We start from the raw sequence: 16,324 nt of genomic DNA on the forward strand, positions 1-16,324 counted from the left end.
AGATAAAGAGAAGTTTCATAATGTCTTATTATATCTGTATAAACAGTAAGAACATTGAACATACTAATATAAGCCATTTAAAATATATATATTTCTTTATAAAATCACAAAAAGTCTAAAATAAACCAGAACATATTTTATATTTTAGCTCCTCTTTTTTAGATGATCAGTTTTGAACATCTCTGCTGGATTTTCTCAGTCAGTTTTATGAGGTAGAGTCTCCTGGAATTCAGGCTTTCAGTTAACAGCTGTGCTGAACTCATCAAGAGTTAATAACTTGAATTACTCAACTAAATAAAGGAAAAAAAATACTTAAAAAATGAAGATCAGTCAGGGATCAGTCGGGGGAAAAAAAGAAAAGAAGAATGGATGGAACTGGCACTCATCAGGACCACCCAGGAAAGTACGAGCCGGAGTTCCTGTTGTACTTTTGGGGTTGTTTTACAATGTTGAGAAAAATAGATAAATATCCAAAAATATCAAAAAATCTAAATTATACTGTCCATAAGTATTCTTTTACCACTAAAAATTGAACAATCTGATTTGGTAAATTCCTGCATCGCTGTAGATTTCATAGTTTTCATGGATTTCATGAAATCCACACTGATGCAGGAATTTTTACCAAATCTGAATATTTGATTTTTAGTAATAAACAGTATACTAATGTACAGTTTTGGATATTTTTGGATATATATATATATTTTTTTTTTCCAACATTATAAAACAACCCTGAAATAACTTGTCCACTCTGATTTATCATAATCCTTCAAACCTTTTCCAGCCGTTTCCAGCATTTCTCTTATAATACAACTTTTTCATAAAGAGTTTTCATAAAAGAAAGAAAGAGAATTATCCAGAGCGATGCATACATACTGAAGCTGGTGATGTATATTTCAATAGAGAGAAATCAATAAGGAATTTAATGACCCGAGTAAAAGGATTCAGCCTGGTAGACCTTCAACAGAAAGAAATGCTTTTAAGATAATTCACTACTTTAGAGGGATTACCTGAGGGCTTCAGGGTCTTTTATTACTAAATCTTTCTGAAGTTCTCTTTCACATCATCCCCAATATATACTGTAATAAAAAAGTACAGAAAATATAGAGAAACATCTGAGCTACAACTCTCATAGCTCAGTCTATTTTCTGTTTATTGTGTTCAGGTAAATTTCTGACTGAATACAACCTAGACAGACATCAAGTTAACAGTCAGACGTTCATCGCTATCTTGGCAGCAACAGCAGCACAAATCCAACTTTTACATCAGCAATAAACAGAATAGTAAATAAAATAACATTGCTGTTCCCGTAAATGAGCTGCTGGAGCTCCTTCACAGCGTCAACCAGCAGCTCAGTTTCCTCTGCTGAGAAGAGTTTGTTGAACACGTCCAGGTAGCTGCACCGTTACAATAGCAATCCACCAAAGTCAGAGCTCACCTGCTCTACTCTTAAAGGGAATGATGAGCTCTTAAAGAGACACTCTGATTGGTTTATTATTTCACGTCACACCCAAAATCATCACAACCATGATTAATTAAAATAAAAAGTGAATTAGTACATGCATTTTGTGTTTGCGTTTTAAGACTCACAATGTGTACTTTTCATGTCGTTATGACAGCAAAGACACACTGACACGCCCCAAATCAAGCTGCATGGTGCACGGTTCACAGCTTGCCTATAGATCACTTAAATAAGTCTTGAATTAAGTTTTCTTAATTCTACAGATTTTCAAAACTTTTGCATTGTGGAAAAGCTAATTAAATCATTCTGGTATAAGGGTACAGTGGGATTACTTTTTTTTAATAGTTTATTTATCAAACATTTTGAAAACTATTTATTGTTTTCTTTGTGTTGGTTTATCACGTACCTGTATTGTTTTACCTCTTAAGGAACAACTGTTTCTAATAGTGTGAGAATCTTTCAATTTCCAGACTCTCTTTCTCTTGAGTTTGCAGGATATTTTTGTTATTAAACCTTTCGGATGTTTTTGCACCAAATCTCCAATAAACTGTACTAAAAATACAGAAAATATATAGGAACATTTGAGCTACAACTCAAGTCTTGAACATTGTTATGGAAACATTCTAATAAATTATTTTACAGTAGAGGAAAGTAATTGTAAATTATGTTATTGTTCTTGGTCTCTTTCTGTTTAATGAGTTTGCAGTGTAGCTAATTGTTGTTTTATGTGTTTTGCACAAAGGCTATATGTGCTATATATACTGTATATATATTATTTTTCAGTGTTTTTATTCTTAAACATTTTAATCATATTAGAGTAGATGGGGAGATTGATTCTTATCAAACGTTTTCTTAAATAGTAAGTCTATGCTTCTTTAGTGTTGCAATGTTGATTAACATCATTCCGATCGTATTTCTCTCACTGAAACCGTCCTAAAGGGTTTTAAAATGCTGCACCTTTAAGGATATTGTGATATTTATCCTGTATTACTCCACTATACAAGAACAGTCATTTCTAACACTGTTAGAATTTCGCATTCTCATTTTCCTCCAGACTCTTTCTCTAGAGTTATGACTCACGGCTTTCTTTCGTTCTTCATTCTTAATTTTTCCTAGATTTCTGAAGCTTTAAACACCTACTGCTCTGATGAACTACTTTAGGATTATATACACATGTAAGAGTTACAGGAAATAATGTTTTATATACATATATTTATATAGTGTCTTAACATTCCCAAAAAAGTCTGCTTATTTAATCTTAATAATTCTGATGTAAGGAAAGTGAGATTATTGTACTTATAATTTAATTTATTAGACATTTTGAAAACTATTCATTGTTCGATACTCTGTGTTGGTCTATCACATAAAATCCCAATAAAATACAAATATAATTTAAGGCACTGTATTGTAAAGTACTTCTATAGGAACAACTTTTTCAAACAGTTTGAGAATTTCTCATTTTCTTCCAGACTTTTTCTTTTGAGTTTGCCGGACCTTTTTTGTTACTAAATCTTTCTGAAGTTTTAATCTCAAATATACTGCAATAAAAAAGTATAGAAAAATATAGAGGAATATTTCAGCTAAAACTCGAGTCTTAAACCTTGTTATGAAATGAAATCTACTGATTTTTGCTGTGTTTTATCTCATAAAATCCCAATAAAAAGAAAGTTAAGTTCAGTAATATAAAACAGTTCAAGGCACTGAATTGTTAATATTAGGTTATTTTACAGTAGAGGAAAGTAGTTGTAAATTATGTTATTGTTTTTGGTCTATTTCGGTTTAATGAGTTTGCAGTGTAGCCTTATTGTTTTTTTTTTTGTGTTTTGCACTGAGGCTATATGCTTAAAAAATTAAATTGTTCAGATAATGTTTTATATTCTTAGTCATTGTTAATTATATTAAAGTAGATGGGGAGATCGGTTCTTCATAAACATTTTTTCTTAAATAATAGGTCTATGCTTCTTCAGTGTTGCAATGTTCATTAATGTTAATCATTCTGAACGGATTTCGCTCATTTAAACTGAAAAACTCATAAAAAGCTGCATTTTTGGGTCCTTTCTAAGCTCAACTGTATTGTAAAATCCTTTAAGTATATTGCGATATTTATCCTGTATTACTCGACTCTACAGAAACAGTTCTTTCTAACAGTGTGAGAATTTCTCATTCTCATTTTTCTCTTGAGTAATGATTTTGACTCACGGATTTCTTTCGTTCTTTTTGGCTTCCTGCAGCCTCAACGCATATAAGAGTTACTGAAAACTGTTTTTATATTTATAAAGTCTCTTAACATTCCCAAAAAAGTACGCAAATTTAATCGTAATAATTCTGATGTAAGGAAAGTGACTGTATTGTAAGGTATCTTATATTTCTCACCTCTATCGGAACAACTCTGTCTAACTGTGTAAGAATGTCTCATATTCCAGACTCTTTCTTTTGACTTTGCTGGATCTTTTTGCTACTAAACCTTTCTGAAGTTCTTGCACCTACTCTCCAATATATTGTAATAAAAAAGTACAGAAAATATGGAGGAACATTTGAGCTACAATCCAAGTCTAAAACCTTGTTATGAAAAATTCTACTGCTTTTTCTGACTTTTTACTTAAAATTAGGTGCTACGGCAATCACATACAACTTCAGTAAAACAGAATTCAATTTGTGGTCAAGGCACTGTATTGTAAAATGTAAAATGGGGTACCACTTTAAAATAAGACTACCTTTATAAACGGTTTATAAATGGCTTACAATTAGTTTATTAATGGTTACTAATTAGGTTGTAAATGCCTTAAAAATCCTTAATAATTAGTTATGTTGCTCTGGGTTCACTATTTGGCAAACAACATGTCTATGTACATTTCTACGTATGTGTTATAACTGATTATTAATGATGTTTAAGGCATTTACAACCTAATTAGTAACCATTAATAAACTAAACCATTTATAAACCCTTTATAATGGTAGTCTTATTTTAAAGTGGTACCTAAAATGGTGATGTTTATTCTGAATTACTCGATTCTACAGAAACAGTTATTTCTAATAGTGTGAGAATTTCTCTTTCTCATTATTTTTTCCAGACTCTTTCTCTTGAGTTATGATTTTGACTCACGGCTTTCGTTCGTTCTTTTTGGCTTCCTGCAGTCTCAAACACCTACTGCTCTGATTAAATATTGTAGGATTATACTGTATACACATTTAAGAGTTACAGGAAACTCTCTCTTTTTTTTTTAAATATATTTATATAGTCTCTTAACATTCCCAAAAAAATAAAGTACTTTGTGAATAAAGAAGCTGATGAGTAATAATAATAATAATAATAATGTAGGAGTTCAGTCTCCCGGGCACATCCCATTATTATCTAATTATTCATTGACTTCACTCTTGTGACACTTAATGCACTTATTATCCAAACACTGATATTATGTATGACCCGAGGTTAATAATTGATTATTTCATTTCCTCTTAAAGACGATTCCTCACCTGAGCTCAGATAAGTGTTAAGTGAAATTTCATATCCTGCAGAAAATCGATTAGATGGTGTTTCAGCAGCTATCGATATGCTGTAATGCGTTCCCCTGACTGCGTGCTGTAGGAAATTGATGTCAATGATAATTCAATTGATTATCGATGGCGGTAGGGGTGATTTAATGTGATTAGAATGGTGCCACGCGAACTGGGCAATCCAGTATTGATTTACAGCGTTGAGAAACAATAAGCAGGAACCCTTTAACATCCATTACTGCCAGAAACCCATGATGGATCCGAGCAGAGCGGCGTAAAACAAGACAGGAGGAAGTCCTACATCAATACGTGTCGCCGGCGGCGTATTAATTACACAGGTTTATTTGTGACCTTTGCTTTGACATTTCTCGTCGCTTGCTGAGAACGTTCCCAGAGCAGGATTTAGAGAGTGCTGGAAAGAGCTTTCAGATTCGATGGATCTCATGAACGTTAAATAACATGTTTAATATTGACTGAGAACCACTCGTCTCCAGGTTGTGGTCAATTATAAACCTATACTTTCGTCTTTTTCTCCGTCCTCCGTCTCTGTTCAGGTGGTGTATTGGGAAGATGACACCAAACCGGACACTGTAGGCCGAGTGAGGATCAATGGGAACTCCACAGCCGCCAATGTTAGCGGTCTAGATGGAAACACCTTGTACTTCTTGGCTGTTTGCGCCTTCAACACGGCTGGAACTGGACCTCAATCTTCTCCAGTTAACGCTACCACCAAGAAACCACGTGAGTATCTTGGATTGGCTGGTTTTGATGGTTTGAGATGGTTGTAAAGTGACTGTAGTCTTTAACCAGCCAAAACAAGCACATCTTACAATTTCCTAGAAAGTAATGGTGAAACAGCTTCCCAACTACTTACTTTTTCTTCTAAACGTCTATGTTACCTCCCGGCCGCTCCCCTACTCTAGTGAACATCACCTAATTTTACACCTAACATTTACACAAATGGTTTTGTTGGTTTGAGACGGTTGTAAAGCGATTGTAGTCTTCAACCTGTCAAAATGTGCACATGCCTTATGATTTTTCTACAAGATGATGATGAAACAGGTTCCCTACTACTTATTATCACTTCTAAATGTCTATGTTACCTCCTGGCTGCTGCTCTACTCAATTGAACATCACCTCTGTAGCTTTACCAAACATCCACACAAATGGTTTTGATGGTTTTAGATAGAGATTGTAGTCTTTAACCAGCCAAAATTAGCACATGCCTTACGATTTCCTACAATGATGCATGATGGAACAGGTTTTCTAAAACGAGCACATGCCTTACGATTTTTTCTACAAGATGATGTAGGTTCCCTACTACTTATTATCACTTCTAAATGTCTATGTTACCTCCCAGCCACTGCTCTACTCAATTGAATGTCACCTCTGTAGCTTTACCAAACCAATCCACACAAATGGTTTTGTTGGTTTGAGACGGTTGTAAAGAGATTGTAGTCTTCAACCAGCTAAAACGAGAACATGCCTTACGATTTCCTACAAGGTGATGATGAAACAGGTTCCCTACTACTTATTATCTCTTCTAAATGTCTATGTTACCTCCTGGCTGCTGCTCTACTCCAATGAAAGTCACCTAGCTTTCCCAAACATCCACAAAAAATGGTTTTGATGATTTGTCACCATTGTAAAGAGATTGTAGTCTTCAACCAGCTAAAACGAGAACATGCCTTACGATTTCCAACAAGGTGATGATGAAACAGATTCCCTACTGCTTATCCTCACTTCTAAATGTCTATGTTACCTCCTGGCTGCTGCTCTACTCCAGTGAACGTCACCTAGCTTTACCAAACATCCACACAAATTGTTTTGGTGGTATGAGACGGTTGTAAAGCGATTGTAGTCTTCAACCAGCTAAAACGAGCACATGCCTTACGATTTTTCTACAAGGTGACGAAGAAACAGGTTCCCTACTACTTATTCTCACTTTTAAATGTCTATGTTACCTCCTGGCCACTCCCCAACTCCAGTGAACGTCACCTAGCTTTACCAAACGTCCACACAAATGGTTTTGTTGGTTTGAGACGGTTGTAAAGAGATTGTAGTCTTCAAACAGCCAAAACGAGAACATGCCTTACGATTTCCTACAATGATGGATGATGGAACAGGTTTTCTACTAATTAATCTTTCTCCTAAATGTCTATGTTACCTCCCAGCCACTGCTCTACTAAATTGAACGTCACCTCTGTGGCTTTACCAAACATCCACACAAATGGTTTTGGTGGTTTTTCATGGTTGTAAAGAGATTGTAGTCTTCAACCAGCTAAAACGAGCACATGCCTTACGATTTGTCTACAAGATGATGATGAAACAGGTTCCCTACTACTTATTATCTCTTCTAAATGTCTATGTTACCTCCTGGCCACGGCTCTACTCCAGTGAAAAAACAAAAAAATGGTTTTGGTGGTTTTTCACCGTTGTAAAGAGATTGTAGTCTTAAACCAGCCTAAACGAGAACATGCCTTACGATTTCCTACGTAGGTGATGATGAAACAGATTGACTATTATTTACTGTTTTTTCCTAAATATCTATGTTACCTCCTGGTTGCTTCCCAACTCAAGTGGACGTTGCCTACTTTAGCTTTACCAAACATCGATACAAAGCAATGTAGACTGTCCTCACACACACTAAAAATACTCTACTTTTAAACTTTTATACTTTATATTGTATATTTATCTTTATCTGTATCATTCTATCTTATCCTTCTTATCTTTCAGCTCCTAGTCAGCCTCCTCAGGGTGTGGAGTGGAGTCTGATTGGCTCACAGCTCACACTGCAGTGGGATCCAGTCATAGCTCTGGATACGGAGTCGGAGGTCACTGGATATGTAGTAAGTGGCATTTAATTTTTATAAATACAGTTTGTTTTCAGTACAGGACATTATTATTATTATTATTATTATTATTATTATTATTATTATTATTATTTGGACCTCATAACTGTCAAATAAATTACTTTATTCACATGTTTTATTCTTTGGACTGTTCCTCATTATAGGCCTGTTACAATAGTTACATTATCGATTTATCCTACAATAAATGGTATTATTCGATAACGTGAAACTCATATATTATATAGATGTATTACACACAGTGATCTATTTTAAGCGTTTATTTATTTTATTGTTGATTGTTGATTATGGCTTACAGCCAATGAAAAAACAAAAATTAGTGTCTCAAAAAATTAGAATATTATATAAGACCACTTGGTACTTTTGGAGCTGTGTGGGCAGTGTGCCAAGTCCTACTGGAAAATTAAATCCTCCATAAAATCTCCATAAAAGTTGTTTTCAGCAGAGGGAAGCGTAAAGTGCTGTAAGATTTTGACTTTAGACTTGATAATAAAACACAGTGGATCAACACCAGCAGATGACAGACATGACTCTCCAAACCATCACTGATCATCAGTAAATTTTACATTTCATTTAGAAAAAATCAAGGGATCAGAGTCTGGAGGAAGAGTCGAGAGACACACAGTCCAAACTGCTCGAGGTCTAGTGTGAAGTTTCCACCAATCAGTGATGGTTTATTTTTTATGGAGATGCGCATTTCATTTTCCAGCAGGACTTGGCACACTGCCCACACTACCAAATGTACCAGTTGGCCTTTTTATATAATATTCTAATTTTCTGAGACAATGATTTTTGGGTTGTCATTGGCTGTAAGCTTCATAATCATCAATAAAATAAAATAAAAAATAAAAGCTTAAAATAGATCACTCTGTGTTTATTACATCTATATAATATATGAGTTTATATATGAGTCACATTTTCAACTAAATTACTGGAATAAAGAAGTAACTTTTAAATGATATTCTAATGTTTGGAGATGCACCTGTACATACCTGTACAGTATGGCAGATAGAGCCAGCAGGAAGCTAACATACGGCAGGTTTAAGTTCATTTTTGCTATACTCACACACTTTTTATAATCTGGTTTTACCTTTTGCAACCTTAAACATTAGCTAGACACACAAAACTTACAATTGGATTGATGTTTAAAGGCACAATAACCCTAAACATATCAAACATCAAACTTTGGGAAATGCCTGAACCTTATGAGAAATATCATATTTTTCAGACTATAAGCTGCATTAATTTTCCCCAGAATCATGAAGTATCAAGTACAGCCTTATGCAGGAATTTCAGTTTAGTTCTCCAGCCCTGAGACTGGAGTAGCATTAGCATTATCTGCTAAACGCTATTTACTTGTTCAGAGGTGAATATTATCGGCCTGTAGCCTCCTTCTAACCCCGGCTAGCACTGCTGGAGCAGCATTAGCATTAGCTGCTAACCTCGCTAAACGCTAATTCTTTCATCATTCAGAGGCACATGGCTACATGGGACGAACCACTAGCTAATACCACCCTGGCTTTCTGGAACACTCTGCTAGTAGTTAGCCACTAATGCTAATGCTAATGTTCCAGCCTATATAATATATATAATATATCACTTTTTGATACAATCATAATGAGAATAATGTCCTACAAAATAACAGATGATTAAATCCTGCTACTCATCTCCCTTTTTTCCACTGATTACAGTATTGATAGCACGTATTACACCAGCAGAGACAGGGGTGTGATTATTTAGGCGCATATTAACCATGCGCATACATAATTACTGATCCTTATTAATCTTCCATCATTTATGAGCTGCATTAACCTCACAGCCTTCAAATGAAGAAGCAGAACACGTCTGAGCTGATGAACAACATTAATTACATGTATCTGCGCTCATCCTCTCAGTGACATAAGCACTGCAGTTTATAACCCTGCAGTTAACACTGCTGTACAGATACAGCTCAGCCAATCAACACGCCAATTAAAAAACACACAGACCTCAATGAGCATCAGATTTTCATTTATCATTAGATCAATTAGTCATGTAGTGTCAGCATCCTGTGTTAAAGTGCACAGAAATTACATATATGATGAGTTTCTTTGATTTTGCCAAATTGAAAACCTCTGGAATATAATCAAGAGGAAGATGGATGATCACAAACCATCAAACCACCAAACTGAACTGCTTGAATTTTTACACCAGGAGTAAAGCAGCATAAAGTTATCCAAAAGCAGTGTGTAAGACTGGTGAAACTGTGATATTGATTTCTAAACTCTTAATAAATGCAAATAAATGCTCTAAATGACAATAATTTTATTTGTAATTTGAGAGAAATGTTGTTCGTACTTTTATAGAATATATTTAATAATTATTTTTAAGCAATAAAAATCTGATATGATGAAAAAGGGAAAGATGTTTGCTCTGCCACATTAGCCGGGATGCTCCCATGCTTTTCTTCAGTGTGCAGATTTGTTGATTTGTAGGTTTTCAATGCAGTTGGTGGGGCTGTTAATCTGCTGTTTGATTGGCTAATAAATGTCTCTTCAAATAAATAATAGGTCTCAATCTGTGTGAAGTGACACAATTCTTTGTTATAATTGTCTTTATATAACACTTTATTTGAATGTCTTCTCTACAGACTCTAAGTCTCTATAAATAAGAAATGGATCCAAAAACATACAAATTATCTTAAAGCTAGAAAACAGGCAGGAGGAATCCTTATAACCACATGTCAGAGTGAAGACTGAGAAAACAGAAACTTTAGTCTGTCATCAACTCTCAGGGAGTAATCCAGCTCAGAAAAACAGTTAGCATCACTCTTCAGCCCAGGCTGGGTACTGTATCTGCATCCCTTCCTTCAAAATAAAAGCCCCCCTGCTGGGTTTTGTAATTGCATGGGCCACTTTCAAAGTATGTGTAGCAATTAAATATATTGTATAGTATGTGTATAGCTTTGTTGAAATACATTTTAATAATTATCATATTCAATAACTAAAAGTTCAATAAATATTTTATAAATAAATTATGGTTTTGTAGCTACCTTTTCTTTAAAAAGCAATAACATATACCCTTAGGATATTTAATTGGTGAAATGGTAAAAAAAATGACAATAAATGAAAGGATGTCTTTAGGAATTTGTATTTTAGTTATTTAATTCAATTTTAGTTTTCAGTAAACATTACTATAAATAAATATATATATATATTTTTTTATTATTTTATTTTATTTTATTTTTTAAACACTTCAGGATTTGGAACAAATTGCAGTTCTTAAGTTTAGATTTCAATTTTCATGTCATTTAGGTTCTCGCAGAAAACTCCAGCAAAGCAGCCTAAGGCAGCCATGTTTAACTGTTGGTGTGATCCTCTTAAGGTGGAATGCTGTGTTAGCTTTACGCCCATGTCTTTCAATGCAATCCACCTTTAACTCATCAGTCTATGAGGAATTCATTATGTTATATACATCTTTATGTGACATGTGTTAATGTGACATGAAAATAAATGGCTTTTTTATTTTATTATTAATATATTTTTTACCATGTTGTGTATATTACAGGTATTATACAGGCGGCACCGGAACAACGACATGTACACCATCACCACCAACAAAACCAGCGTGGAGCTGAACCTCTCCCCCAACGACAACTACGTCATCCAGATAAAGAGCCTGAGCGAAGGAGGACTGGGGGAGGGCTGCGAACCCATCCACATCCACCAGCTCAGTAAGACCTTATTAACCCCACCACCCATCCACACATTCTACCATCCACATCCACCAACTCAGTAAGCTCTTCTTTATTAACCCCTCCACCCATCCACTCATGCACCCATCTATTAATCCATTCATCCACCCATCCACATCCACCCACATCCACCAACCCAGTAAGATCTTCCTTATTAACCCCACGCACCCATCCACTCGTCCATCCATCCACATCCACCTACTCAGTAAGCTCTTCTTTATTAACCCCTCCACCCATCCACTCATGCACCCATCTATTAATCCATTCATCCACCCATCCACATCCACCCACATCCACCAACCCAGTAAGATCTTCCTTATTAACCCCACGCACCCATCCACTCGTCCATCCATCCACATCCACCTACTCAGTAAGCTCTTCTTTATTAACCCCTCCACCCATCCACTCATGCACCCATCTATTAATCCATTCATCCACCCATCCACATCCACCCACATCCACCAACCCAGTAAGATCTTCCTTATTAACCCCACGCACCCATCCACTCGTCCATCCACCCACATCCACCTACTCAGTAAGCTCTTCCTTATTAAACCCTCAACTCATCCACTCATCCACCGGCCACGGCCCACACCCCCACACATCCCTTCCTTTTTATTCCCCCTTTCTGCCACCATTCATAAGCTTCTGATGGCGATTCAATCATCCGGCGAGTGCGTTTATTCTGGCTCGGCCACGTTTCCCTCCATCCGTGTATAATAGACTCTTTTTCTCCTCTCGCGCGGAGCATCCGACCTTTTTACAAATTCACGCTCTCGCCTCCATCCATCTCTGTCAGACGCTTATTATTCCTTGTTGACTGCTGAGAAAAGCGGCATATAAAACAGCGGAACCACCACTCGCTCCACCTCCACCAACCGCTGCCATCCACTTCCTCTCTCTATCCCTCGCTCTCTCTCTCTCTCCCTCTCGCTCGTTCTGTAGTTCTCGCTCCACCTCCACCAACCGCCGCCATGCACTTCCTCTATCTATCTCTCTCTCTCTGTCTTTCTATCCCTCTCTCTATCCCTCTCTACATCTCTCTTTCTCACTCTATCCCTCTGTCTCTCTCTCTATATATATCTCCCTCTCTCTGGTTCTGTCATTCTCGCTCCACCTCTACCACAAACAACCACAGACACCCCTTTCCTCTCTCTATCCCTCTCTCACTCTCTCTCTATCCCTCTCTCTTTCCCTCTCTCTGATTCTGTAGTTCTCGCTCCACCTCCATCATCCGCTGTCGCCCACTTCCTCTATCTATCCCTCTCTCTCTTTCTCGATCTATCTCTCACTCTCTTTCTCTATCTCTCTCTATCTCTCTCTTCTTCTCCTCCACCATTACCAACTGCCGTCACCCGCTTGTTCTCTCTCTCTCTCTGTCTCTCTATCCCTCTCTCTCTATCTCTCTCTCTCCCTCTCCTATTCTTGTTTTGTAATTTTCTCGCTTTCAAATTTTATTGGCATGAGTGTACTGACAAAAATTTTGCCAAAACATTACAATATAGCAACAAATGTTAATAAAATAAAAGCATCAATAATCACCAAATAAGTGAAAACATTGCTAAATAAAACATCAATAATTAAAACAAATATCTCTCTCCCTCTTTCAAATTCAAGATTCAGAGTTAAATTATTGGCGTGACAGTATGACAACAATTTTGCCAAAACATTACAACAATAACAAAAACAATTTATTTACTTCCAAGGAAATAAAGAAAAAAATAACTACTGTATTAAAATATCAATAATTCATTATTGACTGGCTAATTTGCTAAAGAAATATATAATATATATGTCCAATATCCTGCACAGTGAACATGTCCGAAGTTTTCCATTGTTCCTTCCTGGTGTACTTGTACTATTGTACTATTGTGTATGTCTGTGGGTTGACTTATTTACTTATTTTCAGAGAACAGTAAATATATACTGCTATTCAAGCTTCAGTTCAAGTTTCAGTTCTATAGTAATGTCCCGTAAAACAATATGAACTATATACAGAATATAATGGTCTGTCCTGTTAAAAGCTAGTAATAATGTAGATATAGGGAGCATGATCACCAGGGTTCTACTTTCTAATAAATTGCTAGACATCTGAGCTCATAAATTTCCTTTATCTCTTCATGTTCTTGCTTCTATCTTCTGTTTTCTGGTTTTATTCTGAAGCGTGTTTGTTTTTATCTGTTGGGTTTTTCTCAGGTATGGGCGCTCGAGGTTCAGGAGGAGCTAGACCCGGCTGTCTCTCTCTCTCTCCTGTACTCTTTACTGCACTGGTGGCTCTCGGCGCCTCCTGATGGTTTTCTCCAGTAAACGCTGCCTCCTCCACACTGCTGCCCTCTTTCCCTCCTCATCTCTCTTTATTCTGCTTTATTTTCTACACAAACATAAACACACAATTCAATTCAACTCCATACGCTACCAGTCAAACATTTGGGGATTCATTTTTACCTTTTTTAGTATCCATAATAATGATATTATTCAGCAGATGATATGCAGATGTAGATTGCATCCAAAGCGATAACAAACGTACAGAATCAGTAGTTTCATATACTCTGATAAGGTGAAAATAAATAATAGGATTTTTTAAACCCATTTTAAACAGAATTTTCACTCGAGCGACAAAGTATTTTTAGGATTGAGCTAAGTTTTAGAGTAATGAGAGGTGATTAACACCTTATGACCGGCCCATGATCAGTGGTTGGTGTGTAGCAGTGGATAACACCACTCCCTCCTATTGGGCTACCACATCATGTTTGAAACTTGGGTTCAATTCCCATTCTGGGTGACTGAATGCTGTGCTACACCAATAAGAAACCTTGGGCAAGACTCCCAACGTTACATTGACCCAAGTCTGTAATAGGAATTACAGATATATGATATGTATATACAGCTAAGTGTATATATCATTATCATCATGGTGATCAGCAATCTTAACGTCGCAAGAAAATCAAACCTGTGTTTTTTTAGTCTGTGTTTCCCCTATTACTAGCATTGCCAAATAGCATCACAGCGCTAACGCTAGCGCTGAAGCGCATCGACCCGGTTCCAATACATCAGCTCACAGACGCAGCCTTGTGCTGATCCACATCACCCTAGGAGTAAAGAGGGGAAAGAGCGGATGAATCCGATTCCAGGTTATGTTCAGTCAGAGGGATAGAAAGAGAGAGAGCTCAGTCAGAATCTTCACTCTTTCGTTTCTTTGGTTTTACTATGAGTGAATGAGCTAATGAGCTCTGAGTTTCCTCTTCTGAAGTCTCCATTGCTCCACCAGCCGCTCGCGTTCAGTAAAACTGAGCTGGATCCTCTTTTAGAGGCTGTACGTGTGATGTAAGTAAGTGACCCGACACCCCAGTTTTTAGAATGAGTATATTATTAGGATTAGCAGGGATGGTGGTTCAGCACACTGGTACCATTAAACACAATATTTTATCCATATTCTTCTCCACTCAGAAATGCTTCTGCTTTCAGTTTAGAAACGAAGAAATAATATGTACTGCTGCTTTAATATGTTATAGATCCAATGCAATTGACATTTGTCCCCATGTGTCCCCAAATTTTTGACAGGCAGCGTACATACATACACACTATTACTAATCCCGAGTCACAGCTATCCTCTCTCTTTCCGGGTTGATGGGATTGCCCCAGTATCCGTGTCCATCACACTCTGGGATATTAGAATGTCAGACAGACACTGGCGATGGCTCACGGCGAAGAAATCCCATCATATTCATGCAGAGAGGGAAGTGACGGCTGAATTAGCCTGTGTGCTCATCAAGGAGACGGCCTGAGTTTGAGTTCTGCAACACCACACGCAAAAGAACAACCTATTTTCTCACGTTTTTATCTTTTTAAATTTTCTTTTCATTTTCTTATGGAGCAGCTCTGGAAAAAAATGAAGAGATCACTTCAGTCTCTAAATCAGTTTCTCTGATTTTGCTATTTATAGGTTTATGTTTGAATTATTAAAATATAAAATTGTTTTATTTTATAATCTACAGACAACATTTCTCACAAATTCCAATGAAAATATTGTTATTTAGAGCATTTATTATATATTATTGCAGAAAATGAGAAATGTCTGAAATAACAAAAAACAGACCGTAAATAATGTAAAGAAAACAAGTTCATATTCATAAGTTCATAAGTTTTAAGAGTTCAGGAATCAATATTTGGAAGAATAACTCCTGGTTGTTTAATCACAGTTTTTTTTTCATGCATCTTGGCATCATGTTCTCCTCCACCAGTCTTACACACTACTTTTGGATAACTTTTTTAGCAGTTCAGCTTGGTTTGATGGCTTGTTATCATCCATCTTCCTCTTGATTATATATTTCAGAGGTTTTCAATTTGGTAAAATCAAAGAAACTCATCATTTTTACGTTTTTTTTTTTCTTTTTATTTATTTTTTCCCAGAGCTGATTATTATTGTGCATCATGTTCTGCATCTGGTTCTCCCAAACTGTCAATGCCTTAAATTCATTTATTCATACCAAAGTGGACAACGTGATTAGAAATCAACTGTACTAAACATGATAAGAGAAGGAACGTGACGGAGAAAGAGAACATTTAAAATCCAACTCCTTTCTTCAAACATTGAGACTTCGTCAGTATGTGGAATCTTTATCGGTTCTTCTCGAATTTTCATTTTGTACCACTTCCTTCAGTTTTCAGGGTTCAGTTGTTTCTTTTATTTATTGCGAGTTCTACAAATGTGAAGCTTGAGTGCGTATGTGATATTCATCCCTGTGTTTGGTTTCTTCAAAAGGTTTT

At 36.2% G+C, this 16,324-nt stretch overlaps 1 protein-coding gene across 1 annotated transcript in view; it reads left to right on the plus strand.

Annotated features, from left to right (window-relative positions):
• The window catches only part of cntn3b (contactin 3b), a 178,600-nt gene extending 164,719 nt beyond the window's left edge, over window positions 1-13,881 (plus strand). Inside the window, exons 20-23 of the mRNA XM_022662736.2 lie at window positions 5,509-5,695; window positions 7,691-7,803; window positions 11,371-11,536; window positions 13,754-13,881. Of these exons, the coding sequence (XP_022518457.2) occupies window positions 5,509-5,695; window positions 7,691-7,803; window positions 11,371-11,536; window positions 13,754-13,848 (561 nt within the window). The 3' untranslated portion in view covers window positions 13,849-13,881. The remainder of the gene's footprint in view (window positions 1-5,508; window positions 5,696-7,690; window positions 7,804-11,370; window positions 11,537-13,753) is intronic.
• The last annotated feature ends 2,443 nt before the right edge of the window (window positions 13,882-16,324 follow it).

Source organism: Astyanax mexicanus, chromosome 5 (genome assembly GCF_023375975.1).
Source record: "Astyanax mexicanus isolate ESR-SI-001 chromosome 5, AstMex3_surface, whole genome shotgun sequence".
In the NCBI taxonomy this organism is placed as follows: Eukaryota; Metazoa; Chordata; class Actinopteri; order Characiformes; family Acestrorhamphidae; genus Astyanax; species Astyanax mexicanus.